General features: G+C 40.9%; 2 protein-coding genes across 2 annotated transcripts in view; both read right to left on the reverse strand.

The window, feature by feature from the left end:
• Window positions 1–8,654, reverse strand: part of nipblb (NIPBL cohesin loading factor b) — a 51,701-nt gene extending 43,047 nt beyond the window's left edge. The window contains exon 1 of the mRNA XM_076303170.1: window positions 8,321–8,654. The gene's annotated coding sequence lies outside the window, so the exon portion shown is untranslated. The remainder of the gene's footprint in view (window positions 1–8,320) is intronic.
• Window positions 8,655–11,760: 3,106 nt separating this feature from the next.
• On the reverse strand, window positions 11,761–24,565 carry slc1a3b (solute carrier family 1 member 3b). The gene is made up of 10 exons (XM_076302615.1): window positions 23,855–24,565; window positions 22,788–23,155; window positions 21,638–21,775; window positions 18,069–18,273; window positions 17,697–17,739; window positions 16,536–16,807; window positions 15,187–15,420; window positions 14,299–14,493; window positions 13,981–14,115; window positions 11,761–13,238 (listed from the first exon to the last, which is right to left on the reverse strand). Exons 2-10 carry the CDS (start codon window positions 22,969–22,971, stop codon window positions 13,028–13,030), a joined length of 1,617 nt encoding a protein of 538 aa, XP_076158730.1. The 5' UTR covers window positions 22,972–23,155; window positions 23,855–24,565; the 3' UTR covers window positions 11,761–13,027.
• Window positions 24,566–25,876: the final 1,311 nt, after the last annotated feature.

Genomic DNA, 25,876 nt, shown 5'->3' on the forward strand with positions numbered 1-25,876 from the left:
ACTTATTTTCCCAATAATGACCGGCGTTCTATACATTATCCCATACATAGTTATCGTTCTTGGTGTGAACGGTCCTTAACTCCTGTGTTTGTTTAGTATGTCAATAGAATTCACAAGATTAACTGGTTAACAATAATGATTAAAAAAAAAATACTATGATACTTCCACCCATTATATTGCTGAAATGCAGACGCATCTTTGTCCATTTACAATCTCAGGAAAGCACATGTAGGCTACATCTTGCTATCTTTATAGCATGACAAACTGGAAAGAGGCAAAAATGTCATAGTAACAGTGGATGATCTGTTGATCATTCACTGTTACTAGTGAGGAATCTGAAAGGTTTACCAAAAGGTAAGTTATGCTTTAGAATATTGGTGCTTTCCAGTTGTCTCGTAATTCATCGTACACCCACCCGTACAACATGTACGAATGAGTGGCTTTAGTAACGCCTTTCTCTCGAGCCACGAGGGGCATTAGCAGGAGGCTAGTCATTGTTATTGTTTTGTGCTACATGTAGCCTCTATCTAAACGGCTGGAAAACAAATTGTTACATTGTATTGCAGGCACAGCAAAACCGTGCAATGCATGAATTGGTGATCGGATTGAAGCAGCAATGTAATCTAGTGTGTAAGAGCATTACATCAACATTAACATAACCAATGGTGTACATATGCAAAAAAATACATGTCATCTCATCTCAACTATGGGCGCAGCCATGTTTGTTATAAGGTCGTACGTCCACCTCGGGGTACCCTCAAGTACTCCGAGGTAAAGTGGCCGTGCCTGCCCAAAAAGCCGCAAGAAAGCTGGGTAATTTACACTTTCCAACTTGGGCGGCGGATTTACGAGACAACCGGAAAGCACCATATGCCATCCATCATCAAAACAGCACAAGACTGTCATTAACATTACCCATCAACCTATATTCAAAAGTGCTTTTGATTGGATTCTTGAGTTTATGGCAAACACTCAAGTTTATTTTTTCTTTGAAAAAATAATTCTTTCATAAGGATAAGTTACGGTATCTGTACACAATTGACTGAATGTATTAGCTGCTGATATGTGTGAACAAGTCATTTAAATTCTGGCCAGTTAACTTAAAACAATGTGAATTAGAATTATAGAAGACAAACATAGAACCAAACTATTCTATTTTTTTTGCAATATGCCTCTCCTCACCACCACCACCTTCTTGGCCACATGCCTTAATGACACCGTCTGCCTTGTGGCAAGACAACTGCTAACATGCAGGGGGTTAAACAGGTGCATATGCACCTATGTGTAAGAAACGGGAAAAGTCTATTGTCTCGCTAGCCTACAATCTCAACGCTCATGTTTTTTGGTGTATGGTTATGAACTTAATGGTTATGAGTGCTATCCAGTTGACATCTGACATTTTCATCTTTTTCCTCTTCGAGCACACTTTAAAGTATAAATGTACTTGAAATAAATTATACATTTACTTTACCAGTTTGGGCCAGGGTCCATCATGGTATTTCAATTAAGTGTGTTATGGATGTGGTCATCCCATTACGAGAATGGTTCTCAAACTTTGTACCATATTTTCAGTACTTTCCTGCAAGATGTGGATTATTCAAATATCCATATGATCACCAACAGTCTAAACATGTAGGACTGCCTTAGCTATTCTTGAAAAACTTGTACAACATGTTCTGTGCCTGTTCCTGATAATATAACATAGGGCTGCGCTGAATGGTCAGTTCTACTGAGCCAATTTGTAATTGTTAAAACCATCAAACAGGGTTCCTACTCTAAGTCAAATTTAAAATTCCTATTCCTATTCCTATACTTACTATATAATGAATGGTACAATATACCGACCAAATATTTCAGAGCAGCCGTGTAATTTTCAAGAATCTTTTACTTTTTAAGAGCGGGAGATGAATAAACAAAGTTGGCAAGCAGTAAAGCTAATAATCAGACATACACTGATTCTGTGTGGAAATATATTTATATTAATGTATTTTGGCAAGTAAATTTTAAACTGCTACGATAAAATTCCCTGATATCCCATGACTTTGCCCCCAAAATGATAAAATTCCCTGACTTTCCATGTCTGGAATAAACTTTCCAAAATTCCATGACCCGTGGGAACCCTGATCAAAATGAAATTTTGTCACAAAACAGGCAAGCAATAGGCTTCCTAGAACCAAGATGTTTTCAAGAAATTATCATGAGTCAATGAGCTATCAGCATTTTGTTATTTGAGAGCTGTCTCAGAGTTTATGTAGAAAATTGAATTATTGTGAATCAGGTAGCGATGTTGTAAGCCAATGGTTACAAACATTTAAGTTATTCTGACAAGTCAATATCTAAGAACTGTAAGGGTCTATTAAACAGCAAAAAGACCCGAATACAGTGATGCCACATTCCCTTTGTGCTAACTGCAATGGCAAAACATCCCATCTAACCTTATTCATTTTCTGTGTATGCTGTGCTGTGTATATCTGTAAAATACAGTTTCTTTCACATAGCTTCAGCTGACAATGCATGTTGATCTGAGGGGTTTTTTTTACCAACAGAGACTTGAAACAATAGAATGATCATCTTAAAGCTGGGTCATTCCAAGTGAAAACAGCCAAAATCGGGGTATCATGTACATGGTACCTCTCAGATTTTGCTGAAAAGTGGTGGAAATATGCCTTATGTTACCAAACGAGGGAATCTGAAGTTTAAGGTCAATATCTCAAACGGTTTGCCCGTGGCGTCCATTTGAATTTCGGTTGCTATGGCCGTAATTGACACATTGGAATTTCACATTTCATCTTTTGCCATTTTTGGAAGCCCATAACGTCTGTTCTAATAGTGGTAGAAGGCTGGAAACTGGTGTGGTAGTTCATTGTAGCCTGTACTACACAATTCTGGAGGCAGAATCAACATTCCTTACTGTTTGGGTGAGAGGTGGGTTACCAAAGTCCTAAAAAATGTTGACGGCATGTGTGATTTTTCACTTTTTGGGTGGCCTTAGCACCACAATTAATGATCATATTTTTTTATTCTAAACAGGATTTTTTGTTATATGTGGGAACCTTGCTCTTGCCAAAATGAATTGGAAGGGGTATGGTACCACTGGCAGGGGTTTTATGGGGGTCCAAAAACCCTCTCCGGCAGAGGTGACTCTTTTGGAACCCCATATTTGGACCCCCAAATGACCATGTGGGCACTTGATGATCCTAATGGGATTTATACCAGATAAAGATACATATTTGTTCTTTCTTTTAATGAAATAACATTTTTGACTATGAAGCTCCAAAATATGAATTTTATTCTTCATAATGCACCATTTTGGACATTGTTTCCAGAAGTCTGGAATGTAGATCAGGGAGAATGTAGTAGTGATAAAGCATGAAAATAGTGGAACTAACTTAGTATTATGCTCAGTGATGGCAAACAATTAAATACTGAGACTGTCACAGATTAACCCCTTATCCCCCATGAAAGAGACCCGCCATCAAACTTTTAAAGAACTAAATAACAAGAATGTTACATAGTGTAAGAGTTTTTCCTTGCTGCTGTCACTCTCCAAATAAAATTGAATTGAAAATTGAATTAAATAGTGTCTTTAACTATTATCCAAGAAATTGTGGAAGCAGTGGCATAATTTTGTCATGGTCCTTTTGGTCAAGTTTGAATTGGCGAGCACTGCGTCCATAGATGTCTGGCACACTGACACAACAAATTATATGTTGGAATGGCACCCAACAGGGGATCTGTCTTTGGTCCGATGGCCATGTAAGGATGTTGATTTTGCCTCCAGAATTGTGTAGTACAGGCTACAATCAACTACCACACCAGTTTCCAGCCTTCTACCACTATTAGAACAGACGTTATGGGCTTCCAAAAATGGCAAAAGATGAAATGTGAAATTTTTATGTGTCAATTACGGCCGTGGCACCCGAAATTCAAATGGACGCCACGGGCAAACCGTTTAAGATATTGACCTGAAACTTTAGATTCCCTCGTTTGGTAACATAAGGCATATTTTCACTGCTTTTCAGCAAAATCTGAGAGGTGTCATGTACATGGGTGGCTGAGTTGGCGTGGAATGACCCAGCTGACCAAGCAAAAAGAAAGTCTTCAATCAAGCTGTCTACATCTCATTTTATTTAGACTATAGAGTCAATGTTGGTATGACTGAGGGAATTTTGAAAAATATGTCGTCAACCAAGACAAGGCATAATGTTGCTCAAACTGACTGATCTTTTACCAAGATATAAATAGTTTCTATAATACCCTAGAATATGTTCTCTAGGTAATATGTAGGACTACATGAAATATATTAACCATTGGAAACATGCAACAGCATTAGTTATTCAGATTATATTGAATGTAATGATTAATGATGCCTTGTATTTATGCCTCCTCTGACTTGACAGCAGAAACCTCTCCACACTGGACCACTAACAAAATAGACAAATACCCATCGCCATCAGTGTGTGAATGGGTGAATGTGGGGCAATAATCTATGCGCTTTGAGTGGTAGATTAGCACTATATAAATGTAAGCCATTTACCTTCCCACATAATAGAAATACTAAAGACCTATTATATAGTATTAGTTGTTATTGGTATTTCGTAATCCTGTAAAAACATTCAACAAGATGCAGGAACAAAAACGTAAGATCACAAAGAGCAAGTTGTGTGGATCAAGGTATCTTCCTCTTTCCGGGCTCGCGCAACCAGACTGCTAGGGAACCACAAAATCACTGACAGCAGGGTTGACGAGTAGTGGGAGGTCCCGTGCGTATGCTAAAATAATAGCACAGTCAGTGAGGAAGGTGGGATTGTGAGGAAATATGGGATGCATACTACGACGAAACCCAAATAAACCGTTAAAGGAAAACTATTCATACACGCTCACATTACAGCTGACGCCCCGTCACAGGGTCTGTTGCAACGTATCACACAGAATCTAGGCTGGCCAGAGGCGGGCGAGCGGCACAAAGGATTATCAGATAGCCTTATGGGGAGGGAGGCCATTCCTAGGACGCAGCGGGATGTATGCGCACTAAAAAGCGATACCATACAAACCCTTGCCAACTGCATGCAAAGGGCCAAGCATATACACACGGCTACAAGAACTGCCTTTGAGAAGCTAAAACTATGACAACATTATGGCTCTGCAACCAAGGCATTCTCAAAACTTTTGATAGAACTAGAACTGTATGAATTAACGCGTCAAATTTCAAAAACATAGCGAGCGACCAAAGGTTGCTAGGTAAACTGCTAGCCAGCCACATATAATAGCTAGGATAGCCAACTTATCAAGATCCGATATTTTGCGTTATTTATGTTACTGTCTACTGAAAATGTATAATTTGACACAATACGCAAAATTAGGGTTGTAGTTTAAAATATCTCACTGGCACACATGAAAACAACACAAAGTTTACGTATACAATGTTGATAGATTGTGGCTTGGAATTAGCATTTTGAAAATGGAAGCTAACCACAAAACCCGGATACAAGCTTCGCATTTTTCAGTCTGGAAAGGTGAATTTCGGAGCTGCAGTTTATACAACAATAGCGAATCGCTGGTTAATTGCAGTCAGTTTTCCAATCGGCATGTTACCTTTGCAACAAGCTAGTTACATAGCCAGAGTTGATGTTCGTACAACACTACCGGTAGCTTGCAGGCTAAATTCAGGGCTATGGGAATGGCTTGCAATACACGCATCGCTAGCTAGCTATTCTAGCTTAGCTGATGTCTGCCAGTTAGCAACACTGCTAGGTACTCCGACACCAACAACTGGGATGTGAAACGAATGAGTTGCGAGAGAAAAACAAACTAACTTATCATTTACAACCCAGCTTCTATTGACACAATATATCAACAAAAACAATTAAGCATTGTGCATCTTCATAAGAGGTTCAGTGAATAGTCATTGTTACCTTTTAAACTGAAACGCTAAATGAGAATGAACGATAGTTGGCTGTCTGACCACCAACGTTAACGTTAGCTAAGTGAGGCCAAGAGCGAGTGTCATGAGGATGCAGGTCAACAACTTCCCATAGCCCCCACGATAGCCGCACATATTTTAGAATGGCCTGACTATTGCAATGAATAAAAAATTCATATAACTAGGGGGTCTTTACCATTACGTGTAGCTAATGGTAATAATCGAGGATATTGAAGTCTACGTATGTTAACATTTGCAACTTATTCTAGCCAGCTGACGCTCAGAAAACAAAACTAACCAACAGTTGAGATAACAGATACTGTAAAGGGGCAGATGTCTGTTAAAATCGTTCCCTGTAATGTCCATTAGCTTGTTTGAATACCCGAAATTCCTCTTGGTGACCTCCATACCCTACATTTGGAAGCGTTAGTGATCAACCCCCGACAAATAAAATGGATGGATACGGTAAGCTAAGCTAGCTAATGTCTTTTAAAATGTGGCTAGCTCGCTTTCTGGAGCCCTGCGGGGTTCCAAAACAAGAGATAGCATTTGAGATAAGGTCAGAGTTCCGACTAAGATCACAGCAATGCATTTATAAACTGCATATATAGCTCACAGCATGCAGAAAGGACACGGTGTTTACAATATAGCTATCTAATCACTTAAATATTGAGGGTGGACGTGAATGGCACCACTGCTAGCAGTCGACAACTACCTTAACAAGTAACGTTAACGTTACATTTAACGTAACGTTACGGTTAGCCAGCTGTAAACAGAGGTAAATCGAAGACTTGAACGTATCTACCGTGGTCTATGTGCTTTAGAGTAGAAGCGAACAATTCATCCACGAGTTAAGTATTAGATAAAGAAAACGAAACCAGACTATTTTCGTCAAGTTGTGACCTCCCATTATGCTAACTAGCAGTTCGGTGGTCCCGACGATAATGTACGCCAGTAAAAGTTAACCAAAGCTCTTTCAAAGGCATTCTCATCAACCACACACTAAACATGTTTCCAGTTAACTCGTTTGAAACCATTCGTGTTTTGAACTCCATCCATGTGTGATGTGTTCAGTATTTCACATACAGCCATGATCTCCGAAGACATAACATTAACTTACTAATGTTTGGTGAGCATTGAGTGGTTATTATTCACTCACAGATGCTACTAGTGGAAATTAGCATATTTTATTTTATGTAGACGATTTCTACATTAGCAGTTAACATGTCTGGTACGGTCAGCAGTCAAACTTAGAGAGGCTGATTTAATTTACAGTATGCTACTCGATGTTTATTCTGAAACTGCAACTGAGACCAAATGACAAATATGACAAAACTTCGAGTCATGGGTCAGGTTATTGGATTGTTATCAACAGCTGCGTTATTAAAACTAATGACAAACGTAAAATAAACATGTGACCCCTCCTCCCCCCCCTGGTCTGTGATAAACGAAAACAAAACATGTCCAGGAGAAAGGACAATCCTGTGAGAAAACCATGATTAACGCGCCTCAATGGCTAGGTATCGTTATGTCACTGTATAGCGACTACTGTTCCACTCATTTGCTTGATGTGAAAATAACTTGCAAACGGGTCTGAGAAAGATAGTATCGTCCTCTAGGTCTTAATTTAGGATCGTCAAACATAATCAACTACCACAACTAACGTTAACATTCACAGTTCCTGCTAAGGTTACGCCAAACAGCGTAACGGCACTGCCGATTAGATCCACAAGTTAACCCAGCTAGCTGCTACATAACTAGCTGGCTAGCTAGCTACATAATTCAAGCCAGAGCTTCAGATAGCTAGCAACAGCTACTTAGCAGGTCCATAGCCTGGCTATTCATAATTACCAAAATCATATATTTGATAACTGGTATGGTAGCTAAATGCTAACACTAACGCTTGGAACATCAGTTTGTGATTAGCTATAGCTTGCTATGCTAACGTACACAGCTAGCTAGCTAGTTACTGTTTATGTTAAAACAGTTTTGGTAACTCACTGATCAACCAAGTATTTTTGTCAATGTCTGGTTTGCTGTCGCCCTTGATGAAGTAAATAAGTACTAGGAGCTGCATATGTAGTTGGTGAACAAGTCACTAGCCAGCGTTACAATTCTTCGCTTTCAATGGCCTGTTTTGGCCTTCTGGCTAGTAGCTGAACCTCGGACTCGCCTGAGGAAACTCACCGACAGCCAGACTTCGCGAATGTGTCATAGGGCTCTAAGCGGTAGAGAAGAAAGAACCATCCATCGATCTGCTACCTAGCGAGCTAGTAAGAGGAGCTATAGACTAACAAGTTTGACTGAATGTAAACAACACCCATTTCGGATTTCGACTAGATCGCCCGACAAACGCCGCCTAATCTGATTAAAACAAAACAACGTGTATGTATTTACCTCAGGATGTGATGTTTAAAAAGAAATGGTTGGTGTTTTCGGATCCGCGTCTAGCTCCCCCTCCGTTCAATCGCTCTCACAGCTCCTCCGAGTAATATAACAACAATAATCCGGGTCGGGAGGGTTCGTTCTTCTTCCTTCTCACAGCAAACATGAATGCTTGAGGGAGGTGAGCATTCCCTTAACCGGTGCTCTCACCGGTGGCGCTCTGAAACTGATGCGAGATTGTACCTATTTCTATTAGATTCTGGAAAATAATTAGAAGTAAAAACTGAAAGACTATTGACGCGGTGATAAAAGGATCCACAGACTCTCCCCCTCTCTCGCAGAACAAAATGCCGACCGGAAGTACTGCTGCAGGAATGACTCCCTCCACCGGCGCCAAACCAACCAGCAGCGACCCAGTTACTTCCGCTGATCTCTGCAATGCTTTCTGCTGTTAGGCTGTTGGTATCTTTCAAACCAGGCATACTGTACGTACAGTATGGACGTCACATTTGGTTTGAACCAGGGCAAGGGGAAAGTGATCTGCACAATCCTCTGGTATGTGAAATACGTCTACCATTGATCTGGGTATATGACATTATGGTGTTGATGTAATTTGTAGGATGTTTCCATTCAAGACTGCTATTCATCCAAGTGGTAGCCTTCCACATCCCAATTTGGTGAACATGAATGTCTCATGTCACAATTGTATTCTAGTAGTGTAGGCATGAGGCATTTTGGATTTATGTTGCAATAGATGATTGCATGAGAAATTATGGTGATCCATGACTGAAGGGTGGGTCTTCTGTTCATCAGAAACCTTTTGTGTCCCAAAGCAAAAGCATTGGGCCTTCTAAACCAGATAGCCTTCTTCTCAGTCACAGACTCATGGATTGAGCAGAAATATTATTGTTTAGATTTTTTTTTTTTTTTACATGTCCTTCATATTCCTCTGAGAAAGAAAAGGATGTGCATGTCAGACTTTTGAATGGTGCACCGAATCAGTCTGGAGAGCTAATTTATTCAAAGTGTTGTTCTGTTCAGTAAATTTAAACTGTACATTTCACAGGAGTATATGTTGCACAGACAATGATAGTGTTAGGGATTGACACAATGGTTTACTGGTCCAAACACTTTTCCAACTTGTACATCTTTAAAAAGACACATTCCCCAATGACACAGTTAAGGTAAACATGAGTTTGGTTTGTCTCAATGTAAAACCAGTTGAACAAGACTTATATTCTTCTGGTTTACAGGCCAATCAATTTTGTCACATTTGTGCCATTTAACCACTGACATTACACTATAATAACTTTGCCGTATTTTTGCCGTAAGTTTTTGTTTTGTGCTTGTAATTACAAAACTATAATCTGAGAATATCACTACTTTTTAACTCATATATGGATGGAGATAATCGACCCACACATATTTGGTAGCAATACGCCCCCTAGTGCCAAAATGAGAGTACTGCTGATATCAATTCCATATTGACTGACCGTTTCAAAAAAGCATTAATATCTTTCTGTCTATTTTATTGATCCTTAGTGATTAATATTATATATATATATATATATATATATATATATATATATATATATATATATATATATATATATATATATTTGGTTTTGGCTTTGACCACTATCAGATGTACAGTATCATTCTAAATTGTTAAATTACTGTGCCCAACTGTTTTTCCCTCTTTTTTTACTTTGAATTGTGTGTAGGATAACATCAATATTATTAAAGATAAACAAGGTCCAACCGGCTTATTTGGTACATTATATTGTGAAGATCGCAGACAAGATAGATGGTAAACAGTCAGTTTACTTGTAAAAATCTGCCTTCCTTACTGTAAAAATTACTTCCTTACTGTAAGGATAGTCCCATATTTATGGTGTGTAGCCTATTCGCTATGTGTTAAGCCCATTGTATATAAAACCACACAAGCAATGACGAGAAAAGAAAACAAGCAAGCAAACAAACAGAAGGCAACTCTATTCTGTGTGTACAACTCTATTCTGTCTGTGTGTACAACTCTATTCTGTCTGTGTGTACAACTCTATTCTGTGTGTACCACCTTTTTAGAAACGTGGCATTGTTAGTTTGTAATTTATGTTTTACAAATTGTTAATTGACATATTTAGGCCTATTTAAATGCAACCTATGGTAACCTGTTTCTGCATCTATGTGCATCTGCATCTATATGAGTGTGTGTGTGTGTGTGTGTGTGTGTGTATGTACATGTGTGTGTGAGAAAGAGAATGCTTCAGGTTGAATCATATTGCACATAATGGAGAAAGCTAATAAATTTGCTTATACATGTGTTTCATATGCCTACCAGATCCCCATATACACCGTTTTTATCTGAAAAATAATAGACATGCGACTGAACAGCATTTAACACACTCAGAACTAATTAGACTATCGCCCACAAGGTGGCAGCAAAAGTCCATGTACAACAAATTTCAGTGTTTATTGACTGTCTGTCAGACATATAAGTTCTTCTTGTCTATGCTGTCAAACCATCCATGGAATATTAGAAGATTCTAATAATCAAATCTGATCTAAAGTTATGTTGAATATAATGAAGCCGTGGACAAATGGCCTAGACAGTTTCATGTGTTCCCATCATTGTCACATAATATTATTGCTTGATTGTAAATTTGATCTGATTAAATATAAATTGAACAAATCCAACAACACATAGGGTAAATTCCTCTACAACCGACCAATGTTGCTCTTAAATAATATTTTTTGCTGTCAGAAAGGATATCCTATATTACACAAACTACGTAGCCTAGTACTTCATCAGGTGGTCTGTTTGTTTTAATGTCCATTTAAGAGGATCCTTGGCATGTGACTAGTATATCTTTATCAATTCAGAGTAATAGTATTGTAATTAATGTGATTGAAGTTTAAACTTTACATTATGTTCAAAATATTAGTATTTCACCATTTGTTTCCTCCATACCATATATTGTGAAATGTCATACTTTTATAGTAAGTAGTACTCTTATTACAGAACAGCAATATCAGCAAAGTACTGGGCCAAAGGATACTGATTTAAGGCCTGTTCAGCTGCAAAAATGGCATACACAGTTTTCACACAACTTTACAGCTGTGAACATCTTTCTTGACTGGGGTGCGTTTCCCAAAACCATAGTTGTTGACCTGTTTAATCTTAGTTGGTTGACAATGGGAAATTGCATTGCAATCAACAAAGTTAGCTAACTTAGTTAGCAACTATGGTTTTGGGAAACGCGCCCCAGTGTAGTAGACAGTTGCCCAAATCTACAATGACTTACAGTCTTAGTCTTCTAGTGGTTGAGTTTGTATCGATTCCCCACATAGACAGCCTTGGAAAGCAACCACAAAATGAAACAAAAGTCATGGTCAAGTAAATCTTTATTCATGTTTTCACAGTTAATATCCTCAAGTATCTACATTGAAACTATATTTAAAATAGCCTATACACTATTAATATTAGCAAAATGAAAAAGTACATATTATATTGATGTCTCATATTAAGGATATTTTCTACAAAAATACTAGTCCTGAAACTGAAACACAATAACAATCTAAAGTAGGCTTGCTTTTTTTTTTTCTTCTGTTTTCAGAAATACCCATTTTAAGTGTCATATCAAAACCCCTTGATAATTGTGGGCAAACTGTACACTTCCAGCACAAAAAGAAAATAAAAGTAAACAGACACAGCATGTAGGATCCACCCCTCCTAGAAATACAAGGTTGAAGGACCAATGACCAGAAGTCTCGTAAAGCTCATTCACTTAAGTCAGACTGTTCTTGAAAGGATTCATTCCAGTCAAACATTTCATGCACAGTAATGAAGACCGAGCTGAACCTAGGAAATAGTTTTTACTGTATGGTGCTGCCATTTGAGCTTTTTAATGTCTATAACCCTTTCTTATTAGCCAGTGTTGGCTAAGGGCTATTCCATAGATCCTGACTTTTTTGAAATAAGTGCATTGAGGTATCCTAAAGAAGCATGGGCTATTATCAAGCACGGGTGTGCTAGAATTGGTATGGAGCATTGGCATTTAACCTCAATGGTTAAAAATGAAATACTCTCTGCTGAGGACAGTAACTAACTCATTGTTATTCCATGAGTACCATAGACACTCTGTATAGGAATGTAAAACATGATTTTCTATCATACACCAAGTAAACATCCCTGCAGTCTGAAAAAAAGAAAAACAAAAAATGTAATGTCTTGAAAATGTTCTGTTGAATTTCCTGATGATTTTCACAACATTTCTTTCATTAACGTCAAGCGATTATGCTATACTCTGTGAATGTAATAACCCATGAATGTTTTTTTCCCTTCCTAATTCCCTATGCATAAAGTGAAAAGGAGGAAGACATTGTCCTTGTCAAGAAGCAGTTAAGAATTTTGTCAGTGAATATTATTCCAAAATTTTATGTTGAAATTTATTCAGTGTTTTGTAAACATGCCTCTGTAGTTTATGTGTGCTGCAAAGTGTATCATGTATGTCACAAACATACCCTTTGAAGACTAATGAAAAGAAACAAAAAAGAAAAAAAAAACAAGATAGAAATCCAAAACTCAAATAAAAATAAAAACTGCATGAAACACAAGCATAATTTGAACACAAGTACAAAAAAGACAAGACAGACAAATCAAGAATCAGAAATGCATCCAGTGGGTTGTGGGCAGGGGGAGCACATCCAACACCCTCGCTACATCTTGGTTTCACTGTCTGGTGGTCTTTCGTTCTCATACTCGTTCTCCTGCGTGATGAGCTGATACGGCTTCTTCATCTCGTTCTCCTCCACCACAGAGTTGCCCACCTCTGCATCCTTGGCCTGTAGCTCATCTTTGGAGAGGAACTCGATGATCCCGGCCCCTATGGAGTCGCCCAGCACGTTGGTGGTGGTGCGCAACCGGTCGCTGTAAGCCAGAGCACACGTGGGACTGAGTCTTTCATACACCAGCTTAATTTAATGTGCTTTAGATAAACAAAAGCAAGGAATAATAGTAAATATAAACATAAAGGAACAAGAGTTAAAAACAAAACAGTTTAAAAAGTACATAAAATCGAATAATTAAAAGACATAAGGACACAACGTAGATTAATCAAAAGACAGAGTGCATAACAGGAAGTGCATTTTCACATCTGGGGAAATATATAATTAGAAGTCCATGTGGGTTATCTTTGTAACTCGAGGCACTTCAGGTGTGATGTTGAGAATACACTTGTATTACTTTCCCCTAACAGATCACACACATTCTAGCATCTTCCATCTTTCAAAGGGTACTCAGTCTATATGGACCACCCTAGTTTCAGATGAGACCTTTTTTCCTGCTATCCAATTAACTGTGCAAGGGGAAGGGGATTCTAATTGAAATTATTAATTTGGGTAACCTAATTATATTTCTATGTAAAAACCAGTTGAAATATCTTGACATTCATAAAAAAAAATATAGAACAAGACCCATGGGCATATAACAAATTGTGTCAGTAGGGTGCGGAATAACTGACACAATTGAGCAGGTTAAGACTGGTAAAGTATAATGGCAAATAAGTCGGACATTTATTCTATCATTTTAATACAGGTGAATGTTCATCCATGTATTCAAAATGATCTTCACTAGAAACACTTGCAGAGAGATAAAAGGGGAGAACACTTACAGGAACCAATCAACAGCAATAATCAAGCTGATGTCATCAGTAGGAAGGCCCACAGAGGTCAGCACGATCACCATGGTGACCAGTCCAGCCTGGGGGATCCCAGCTGCTCCAATGCTAGCTGCTGTTGCTGTAATGCTGTGTCATGGTAAAACAGCATTTTATGAACCAGGGTTATGTTTAAATGCACTATGAATAACATTTGAGTTGCTCACATTTTGTGCTATGAGGATGCATGCACACCTGCCAATCATTCCAACTAACACTGATTCACCTACACATGTTCTGACATTGTGTCTGCTGAAACCAATAATTTTGTACCTGATTGTGATAATTTGTCCAAAGTTCATGTCCATGTTGTTAACCTGGGCAATGAAAATGGCTGCCAGTGCCTCATAGAGAGCAGTTCCATCCATATTGATGGTGGCACCCACAGGTAACACAAAACGGGTGACCCTTCTGTCCACTTTGTTGTTTTCCTCAAGACATCTGAAGGTGATGGGCAGAGTAGCTGAGCTGAAAGAGAAAGAGAGTTTGAGAGTTGTTGAATAAGAAGCGTGTTCAAATGCTGTTCCATAGTTTTTGCTTCACCTATGCACCGACCCAGTTAATTTCCCCTTTATACCTGACAGAGGAATTAAGACAATCAGCAAATAAAGACAGCAGTTAGAATCATTTGCACATGTCTACCCACAGCCCCATAGCATCCCTGCACAAAGGAAGCCCAAAACATCAGGACACCAACCATCCTGCTTATGCCCTGTTGTCGCTCCTTATAGTTTCTTCCCAAAAGCAGGCAGGCTACTGAACAGCTAGAACCACTATTTGCACCTCACACTGATACCACACTGAAATCATGTATTTATTGTACTCATCTACTGTATTGGACCACATTGGTTACATGTTGTATTGTATTACTTAATTGTACAGTACTTTACTGTATTTATTGAACTTTATTAGATGTATATAACTCGTTCTATATATACAGTCTATGCTTAATACGTATGACAATAAACTTAAACTAAAATACGTATGACAATAAACTTAAACTATAGATTAACAGCCCAGCTGAAACCAAGTCAAGAAGGATTTTTTTCTCAGGAAGCAAATCTTGCCGATACATAGCCACAAGAAGCTAAATAACTGGATTTGTTTTAGCAGGTTGCTGATTGTTGCGAGCAGCCCATTACCTGAGACTCGCTTGCTCACCTGGATGACGTCCCCAAGGCCGTGATAAGTGCCTGCAGAATGCCTGTGATGAAGACGAAGGGGTTTTTCCGTGTGATGAGGAAGAACAGCGTGGGCAGAACGATTATGCCGTGGATCATGAGGCCGATGATGACCGTGATGGTGTACATTCCTAGCTGCCCTCCCATCTGAGTGATGTCATCCATCTCCACGATCTTTCCAGCAATCAAGAAGAGGATACCAACTGGTGCGTACCTGTTATGAGATGTGAGGCACAGGACATGCGTAAGACAGCACTGGCGATGCTACATTTTCTGTGATCTCAGAATGCAGGATGCATTCAATCAAAGAGTAAGTGATGAGGAAATGGGAACAAAAGAATTGATAGTTTTGGAGCTTAGTACCAAAACATACAGAATAAGAGACTCATGGACAGTGCTGATTCACTGTTGTTATACAGTGCAGCTTTAATGGCAATTGCATTGGAACAGGCTTAGGTTTTGGGTGTATAAACAAGTAATATAGATGTGAATTAGATTTGCAAGAGAGATTGAAATCTGTTCACCAGTGTCTCCCTTGACAATAAGGGCTAGATGTACTAACACATTTGCATCCACTTGACGCGTAATTTCCTCACAACGTGCGCATAAAAACATGGCGTGGTATGTGCAAACAAGCCACACTTAGCGTAACGCCACACGTAAAACCGCAGACTGGCTGTCGCAGGAGCAGAGAATGGCAAGTTGTGCTTATTGCACCTAATTATGTCTCCCCTGTATACAGGAAAACTGCCTGTGAAAGCGTAAGTCTGTTTTGCGGTGAAATCCTTAAAGGAATGAAATTGCCATTGAATGCGTCAGTAAGACAAACCTTCAAAGACAACAGAATCAGTATTCAGAGCACCAGTTTTGCTTCTTTGTACTGTCAGAAGCAACCTTAACTTTCGTCTAGATTTGGCCAACGTGCCAGAACATAGTTTGAATATTTTCTTAAGAGGAGTAAAATACTGCTCTGCATTATCTCTCTGCTTGTTGACATCTTCTTATCATGTACCGGTATTGTACTATTTCATTATGGCTAAACTTTTGATTACTATTAAAATTGTTATTAGTTGACTCAATTCAACTGCTGCAAATTGCAGTAGAGGGCGGAGAAAGGAGCTGATTACCCGGTAAGCTGTAGGTATGATAAATAGCACGTAAAATGAAGAAGCACAGCGTGCGCTTTCTGCGCTTTGACAATGGCACTGTTAACACTGCATTCGCAAATGTACGTTAATCAGGCCCTGAGAGTGAACCGAGTTTATTTGGGAGTTTTCTTGGTTCATCTACCAATTCAAGTTATATATGGCACAGCAAAGTACAACTCACCACATAATTATGGCAACCAGCTTCATGATGGCCTCATTCAGGCTGTCGAAGAAATCCTTGAGTGCTTCACCCTTTTCCTTCATGCTGCCAATGATGAGGCCAAAACACATGGAGAACACTACCAGGCCCAAGGCATTCACCCCATTGGTTGTGCCAGGCTGTGGGATGACCTCCTCCCTGGTGATCGTTTGTGTGTTGTTGGTCAAGTTGGCTATGCTCTCATTCACTATGATTGTCACCTGAACCGTTCGTTTGCTGTACTGGGTCTTAAACTAGAAGGGGGAGAGAGGGACACATTCAGTTTAAATACATATAGATACATCACATTAAACCAAACCATGGTGTCACAAATAAATCATTGTAAATTAAACCAATCCATGGTGTCACAAAGAAATCATTGTAAATTAATGTGAGATATCCTTAATAAATAGAAAATGGCAGTGGTTCTGAGCTCCTTAAGCCCTTTTGTCAGACAATGGCTTCTTTTTGAGTTGGTCCGATGTTCTTTTAGATCCAGCTGGCTCCAGTATCTCCCTGGGGTGAGTGTCCGGACCACAGAGTGTTTCACCCGCACGCCGTGCCAGTGTCTTCCATGGTCTTGGTATTGTCCAGCACCAGTGGTTGCCCCTGCAGTTTCCGCACCCGCCCTTCCCGTTTCAACCCCGCCATGCTTCTATTGCCCCACTGCCAATGAGGGCAAATCCCATAGCCACGATCTTAGATCATCTCCAACCAAAACTGCTCATGCATGGGATATCCCTTCCATTGTCATTCAAATGATCATTCAGATCTCCTATAATAATAGGGGGCATTTCTTACATTCATATTGACCACTTCTGTGGTCAATTCTGAAGCATGTTTGAAAAAGCCTTTGAATCCAGTTTTCTATCTTAAGAGTATAATCTATGTCCTGTTTCCCCCAAAAAGCCAGGATTTATCTTAATTGATTTAAAAGATAGAAATAGCTTTCAGTTCCATTGGGACTGAAGCTGCATAGAAGCTGAAGAGTGAGAAACCATCAGGTCGAGCAGAAAGTAAAAGAACTTTTGGTATCTGAAAACAGGGTACCGGTAATATGAAGAAGATACAGTTGCTTGCACACAGAGGTAGAGAAATACAGAAAAGGGAGACAAACAAAATGATGGAGAGAAACATGCTTACCTGCTGTGTGCAAGCCTGGACCAGATTGGGAGGAAACATATTTCTGTAACACACAATAGGATATGTATGAAGGCTAGATTCAGTGTTTCCCATACATTGACTTATTTGTGGCGGCCCACCACAATATCATCACTGACCACCACACAGTGATTTTCCAGGTTGTACTAAATTGTACTTAAATCTGGTAAGCATCATAACCACACTGCGCTAATTTGTTAAAAACTGTTGCATTCAAGCTAACTCTGCAAACCTACCACTATATATATATATATATATATATATAGAGAGAGAGAGAGAGAGAGAGAGAGAGAGAGAGATAGAGAATGGCTCATCTATCTATTTATCTATATGTACATATCAAGAACGACTCACCTGATCAGGTCCAGGAAGGCATCTGCTGGGCTGATCTCTGCAATCTTCTGCTGTTCCTTGAACTCGTCTTTGGAGCCTTTGCCCGGGTGGATGACGAGCACCATGATGATGCCGATGAAGACAGCGATGAAGGTAGTGGTCATGTAGTAGATCACCGCCCTCATTCCCATCTTCCCAGAGGCCTTGCTGTCTAGTGCAGCCATTCCTAATAAGACCAGAGAGGTTCAGTTTAGCAGATCAACACCATTGAGTTTCTTTTCATTTAGAAGAGATTTGATGCACTGTGGGGGTGCACTACTAGTACTATGTTCTGTGTATGTCCATACTTCATGATTAACACCTTTAGCCCTCCCATAAATCCTAACCAGCTGTTTCTTAGACCATGTTGGTTGTCTATTCACCTCAGTCAGAAGGCTGTATAGTATGACAGTGGAGAAGTTTTTAGTTAGATTATACCAGCAACGCTACACCTCTGCATGAAGGACACCAAGGCATGTAAGGCAAGCGTCTTTCTAACTGGTCAGAGACAGATGGAAAGTGAAGAGCATCTGCTCCACATAAAGTCTATTTTTCTCAAAGACAATAGTCTTGTTCATCACAGCTTCAAATGTGGAAGTGGAACTGCATGGATGAGCTTGACTTGAGAAACACTTTGGACGACCCCAGCCCTGATCTAACTCAGCTGAGTGTGGTCGGTCTGTCCCAGCCCCTCTTGTCCCCTGGCAGAGCAGTTTGTAAATACAAGAATGAATGTGAGATTTGTTAGTTCCTTTTTCCAAAAGGGTCTTTATGATTCCGTTTTGGTCCAGACATTTGGCTGACTTCAGCGGGCATTCAGATTGTCGTTATGGCCAGACGCTCATGTCACAGTGATCACAATGCACTCTGGCGTCAAATGCAAACTTGACAAAATTCGCCACACTTAGTGGCTCTTGCAAAGGAAAGGAATCCAGCAGAGAAACGAATGTGTTTTCAGTGGCTGATGAGAGAGACTGTATATTGTTGCTGTCTGTTATGCTGTTTCCAGACCGTCTGCATAACAATGACAAAGAGATGGAAAGTGATGGAGTTTATGGCAAAGGTCAGTGAGAGGAACGAGAGGCCTATAAAAGCATAATTGTAAGAGTAAGACCAAGTCACAAGACCAGTAGAAAATGTTCATAGGATATACTGTAAGTGTCCTTTTAATCCTATTGGGAGCACCCTTAGAGAATCCCCTTCTTTTTCTTTCTACCTCTCTCCTCCTTCTCTCTTAATCTACCACTCTTTCTTTCTACCCCTCCCCCCTCCCTGTTGTTTCTCAGAGTGGCTACATCCCTCCTTCATCCCATTTGTCCTCCTCTCCTCCTCTCTCATAGGCATGGGAATCTCATCCATCCATCTCTATGACAACAGCAAACAGCAAACTTGATTACTTTCACCAGAGAGGGTTAAAGTGGAGTATTTAAGGACCTTTGCTTTCACCCATCTTAAAAACCACATGCACATGAAACAAAATCACTGAATGACAAGTGATTGAAAAAACAAACACCTGAACTTTTTCATTTCATAGTCACAAACTAGTCTAGACAGAAACAGAACATGTATAAGTTTCCTGGTGAGAAATGTATTAAAGGACATGGTTAGAGAGTGTTTAGCATCACCATGGTAAATCATAATGAGCTGAGCAGAGTAATGACGTCATTGGGAGCCTCCTTCTTATCCCCTCGTCCCCATCCTCATGTCCCTTACCCCCACCCTCATGTCCCTTACCCCCACCCTCATGTCCCTTACCCCCATCCTCATGTCCCTTACCCCCACCCTCATGTCCCTTACCCCCACCCTCATGTCCCTGTCCCATCCTCATGTCCCTTACCCCCACCCTCATGTCCCTTACCCCCACCCTCATGTCCCTTACCCCCACCCTCTCTGTCCCTGCCCCATCCTCATCATCAGAACCACTGTCTGCATTGTGTATGGTCATGGAATGCCACACAACACTATGGCTTTGAAGGAAGAGGCGGAGGTTGCGATCGCTCCTTTCTCTCCGGCAAGTGAAGCAGCAGAGAAGAAAATGGGGGGGGGGGGGGGGGTAGGCGTGCAGGGTTTGGGGGGGGGGGGTGGGCGGTCCCCACAGGACTGATTAGCCTCAGCAACAGCCCAGTGCAGCGGTGGGTGGGTGTCTTCCCCTCTTACACCCCTCCCCCACTCCCCTCTCACTCACTCCCTACTCTACCCCTCTACAGTTTACTAGTGGGAAGAGCACAATGAGGCTGCTGTCCTCCTGCCAGATACCCGGGAGTCTCGGCCGTGGAGAGCCACAGCAGCTGTAAGTTTCACACGGGGCCCCATAGCAGCATCAGGGCCAAAGCCACCTCCTGGCCTCCAGGGCCCCATCTCAAACGCCTTTAAAGTGCCCTTGTGTGTTGTTTTTTGTGTTTGCTTTTCACAAATTGGTTTCACTAAAAGAAACCCGTCCAGAGATCTAGCTGGTCCCAAGGGGTATTCTTTGTAGAAGTCATTTGGATGCACGGAGACACTGATTCAAACTCATTTAAATTTGAGATAGACTGAAATGAGCACGATGTGAAAATGTGAAGTTTTAACTTCACAATAGATCCATTGTGACCATACAAAACATGAATTTAAATATGAATAAATAGTTTGAGAAGCTGTCTCATAACCAGACTTTGATTTTTAAATGTCAAATGGAGCAAAGTTACTGATATCAGTCTTGTTAATAGATCATAGCAGACTAAGTAGCATATAGAAAATATGAACATAATGTTATACCAATATTACTGTAATAAATTGGGGCATCTCTTCCATGTGGGGCAGGTCTAATGCTGAAGAGTGAGAGGTGTGGGACAGTGCTGGGGTGGTGATGGCTCAGGAGCCATGTGGTGAACGATGGACGCGTGAGCTGCGCGAGATGTCAGCATGTGACATCCTTGTGTCATCCCCAAAACAGCACGGCCGGCTGCAGTAGTGATGTCATCAGCCGCTGAGCTGAACTGGGCTCCACACTACAACACACACAGCCCCACTGCGCGCACATCCCTGCCTCTCATCCAATCAGATCAGCACACTCAAAGCAGGAAGTTTGGTTTGTTTTTTTCTTGGTTTTCTTTTCTTCCTTTGCTGTCTGCCTGTCACATCTCTCAAACCTAACCAGAACACCTTAACTGTAAGGCTTTTTTATAGTATATATAAGTTTATATACTCTTTTGATCCCATGAGGGAAATCTCTGCATTTATCCGAATTATTATAACACAACAGGGTTAGGTGCCTTGCTCAAGGGCACTTCAGCCGTGGATGTGAGCATGGGAGAGCAGTACTCAACCACTTCCCTCACCCACATTTCTGGTCAGGGATCAAACCGGCAACCCTTTGGTTACAAGCCCGATGCCCTAACCAGTATGCCACGGCTGCCCCCTTTTTTGCCCCTATCCTCATCAGTAGATGTCTGTAAATCCAGTATATTTGAAATTGAATGAAGAAACCTTGATGAACTTCAGTTCTGAATCACCTCCTCCTACACAACTGTACACAGCAGTGAACAGGTGACAAGAGCCACAGGTGACAGTACCTGTAATGAGACTCGAGACCAGCAGGGGCAGCACCAGCATCTGTAGCATCCGCATGAGAAGCTCTCCCGGGAAGGAGAAGTACTTCACCTCTCTGTAGGACATCTTATAGGGCCTCAGAGCGAAGCCCAGCATTATACCTGCACAAAACATCCACGTTCAGATATCCGGCACCACCCATACAGCCTGATGTAGTAGTAAACCGATGTCCCACATTTCCATTGTTCTGTTTCACATGGGAAACATGCAGCCAGTACTTAAGATGGACTGCACCGCACCTGTTTTCATATTACACAGTCAATTGGCAATGTCCGTGTATTGGCATGCAGATGTTACAACTTAATTATTAATAATATGTATGATAATATGCATAATGTTACTTTAATAAGTTACTTTAATAAGTTACTTGTTACTTAATTTAATCATACTTAATAACAGTTTTACCCTGGATATTTTTCATCAAAGAATTAAAGCTGAATTAATCAGCCACTGGACAACTATACACTAATGTATAGCCTAGTACACTAATCCCATATTTTTCTTGTAACAAAAATATTCTCCAAAATGGAAATACAATTAAAAGCATTTCGATTTTGCTTTGAAACCCATTACTTCAATGAGTGAAAAAAATACAGTTAGAGGAAAAGTTCTGAAACATATTTGTCTCTTCAGAGATGATTTGTTTCTTTATCAGCTTTATAGAACTTTGTAAAAGTAATCAACAAATCAAGGAATGACCTTGTGACCTCAATGACTATACAGTCATTGTGTGACCTTAGAGGGTGGTTAATAAACGGTATGATGTTAACCTGTGGCCTTAATCTTGACCTTGCTCTTCAGTATCAAAAGGCAGGATGCCATATAGTTTAGCTAAAATTATCTTCTGTATTTGTCAAATATGTGTTATGATTTTACACGATTTATTACTTGAAATGCATATATTTGCATATTTTATCCACTGAAGATTTCCAATTCCAATTTTCACAAAATAAAGCACTACTGTATATTCAAACTACTCAGATGTTCTCTATGTAATCTCAGTGTATGAACTGAGCTCAGAAACCACATATAATCATTTTCATTTTTTTTCCTATTGTTTTCTTTATGATAAATATGGCGAATGCAGTGGCACACACAAGAGATATCACTCACCGACAACAACCGCTGCAATGGTAAACAGCACAAAAGCATTTTTCCTCAGGAAGCTCTTCACATCGTCCTTGCTGATATCCTCCACCTTCTTCTTGGCTTTGAGGGAGCGCATGTGGATGTTCTCCCGCATGCGCTGCACCGCGCTGCGGGAACGCGGGTTCTTCTCCCCGGTGCTCTTGGTCATGACTCCTCAGGGCCTGGAGTGCTGACTGCGGTCAGAGGTGGTCGTCTGCAGGTGTTTTTGTCTGGAGCAGGAGGTCCCTCACCTCTGTGGAGATGGAGATGGAGCTTTTCTGCTGCTTTGTTCGGTCAGTTCACTACAGAACTCCCACAGTGCTCCTGTTCATCTGACACAAAACCTCCCTCTGCTGCGGAAGCAAGACAAGAAAGACAGATGAGTGTCTAAATGCAGTATTCAAAATAAAGAAACACGCTTCATGAGCTTTTTTTGACTGCAGAGACTGATTTTCAAATGAATAACATAATGTGTTATAACGTTGTTCAGAGCTATTATGACAAAGCAGTTAGGTCTGTAAAAGTTATTCAGCATGAATGACTTTAATTAGACTGCTACTAGAGTCCTGTATTTAGACTGGCAGCATTGCTTCCCAATTTCCCAATACAATCAATGGGAAGTTTGGAAGAAAGCAAGCATCTGACATTATTACAATGATCATCAGTCATAGTGATTTAGAGCTTTCCAAAAGATTTCATTTCCATCTGTTGATGTGGGAACAGCGAGTGAACTACGGTTGAAAATAACTGTTTTTCCTCCATCTTCCCCTCCTCCTGCTAATAACACAATGACTGAATGACCTTATTGACACAACAGAGAGGTAAACACACAATGAGGATATATTTAGCTGAATCCAATAGTATTGAAAATAGCATAAAGTAGGAAATCACAAAGTATATTTTGAAACAAAAATTGATACAACAATCTGCAGAACACCTGATTGTGCACCTGTGCATATGCATGGTCTGCATGAATACATTCTCACTCATATAATTACTCCCTTTCTCTGGATGATGATAGGCAAAAACCAAATCCATTCTCAGATACTTACTCTTGTGACCCCAGTGGACTCTTGGTTGTCCTGGCCGATGCTCCAGGTTCGGTGCTGGCTGAGAGGAGTGGTTGAGTGGGGACTGCGTGTGCACCACAGAACCCAGTGAGGGGAGACGCTGACGGCCGCTGGCCTCTCTGTGGAGCTGTGGGGGTGTGGTGCTCCAGGACAGCCAGTCAAAATCATCTCTCAAGCCCCGGGACTAACAAGAAGGGTGGAGTTTACCCACTCCAACAAAAGGGAGGGAGAGGGTGTGTGTGTGTGTGTGAGAGAGTTTTAGAGAGAGAGAATGTGTGTGTGTATGAGTGAGAGAAAGTTAGATGAGAGAGAAAGTATGTGTGTGTGTGTGAGTGAGTGAGAGAGAGTTAGTTGAGAGAGAGTATGTGTGTGTGTGAGTGAGAGAGAGTTAGATGAGAGAAAGAGTATGTGTGTGTGTGAGCGAGAGAATTAGAGGGAGAGAGTGTGTGTGTGTGTGAGAGAGAGTATGTGTGTGTGTGCGAAAGAGAGAGAGAGATAAAGGGAGAGAGAGGTGTTTGAATAATGAGGTAGTGATGGGAGAAATGTCTGTCCTATGTCTTTTTTGTCTTTATTCCATCATTCACTGACAGTTTCTCATGTGAGCTTCACCTTTACACTAGACACAAATATTATGCATCATAGATATGCCCACGATATGATCTGCAATACATCATTAAGACATTATCTCTTGATGAAAATAATTTTACTCAGACACCAAATGATCTCTATGAAATTCTACTAATCAGAAATGACTTGATTTCTCACGTAGAACATTTTAATACCTTTTGCAACATTTTTCTCTTGTTTGGGTTACATGCCCAGTTTGAATATGTGTAAGAGAGGCTGACTTACTTCCCTCGCTTGTCTCCTCTCTCTCATCCTCCTCCTCCTGGCTCCAGGCCTGAGAATCACACCCAGGTTCCGGGCCCCAGCTCTACCCCGTCAGCTTGAGCTCTGGTGGAGGGCTGTCTCAGGGGAGAACTCGTACCCTCTGCCATCGTCTGACCTCTCCCACAGCACAGACAAACCAGCACTTTCACCCAGCTCAGGAAGGACACTGATCCAAGCAATGTTTTGAGACAGTAGAGAGAAGCCATTCAGTGTGGCGGGGATCTGCACGGATCCTGTGCTGTGCTGAACAGCGTCCAACAGTGCAGCTCATGACATTCTCACTCTCCATCCTCTATGGATCTTTATTAGGGGCTCTGTTCGTTGGCTTTCATTTTGCACCCTCGAATAACAGAGCCTTCAACATACACAATTTGGACAATGGAATATTTAAGTGTTTTAATGTGATGGCTTGGCTCTGTGAGTAAATTACAGTTGGTTGGGTGTACAGTAGTATGCGATAATCTTGTACCCAGGAGCTCACTACACCAGGGAGACCAGGGAAAGTTGTGTATTTCTCAAAAAACAGTGGGCAAAAAAAAAAAAAAGCTGAGCTGAATGGGACTAAAAGGGAGATTGGTGAGAGTCTCTTCTGGGACTCTCGAGCTTTGTGTGAGCCCATCAGAGAGGGGCCGAGGCATTCACTGCTCCTCTGGAATGTTCTGCCTTTGTCTCTCGCAGCTCAGAGAAATCATAAGCAATGGCTCTCCTGAATGTGTAATTTGTTCTACACAATCCTGGCTGGACCTCTCTCTCACCTCCCCGCTCGCTCCTTCTCTCCATCATCCAGAGAGGAGACGCACAAAAGGGCCTTTTCAGCCTTTTCGGTGGTGGTACAGGGGAGGCCGAGATGGGATCGTTTGCGGAGGACAAACAGCTTGTGAGCGCTGACGGACTGAGAAAGTGCAAATTAGCCGGTCCATCCCCCCCAGGCCGACGCTGCCTTCTCCTCCTGCACGCTCCTTCACCTCCTCACCTTCTCCCTGCTGCTCCTGCTCACTCCTCCTCCCCTCCTCCTGCTCACCTCCCTCCATCACGCTCATCCTCTGTTCCTTTTCCTATGTTTCCCAGGACAGTTCGTTATTATGTCCTGTTGTGTCCTGCTTCTGATCTCCG

The sequence above is a fragment of the Alosa pseudoharengus genome, unplaced genomic scaffold, assembly GCF_046254945.1.
Source record: "Alosa pseudoharengus isolate Yale_2024_CS ecotype anadromous, Long Island Sound unplaced genomic scaffold, YU_APseudo_1.1 YU_APseudo_1.1_scf_24, whole genome shotgun sequence".
NCBI classification, from domain to species: domain Eukaryota; kingdom Metazoa; phylum Chordata; class Actinopteri; order Clupeiformes; family Clupeidae; genus Alosa; species Alosa pseudoharengus.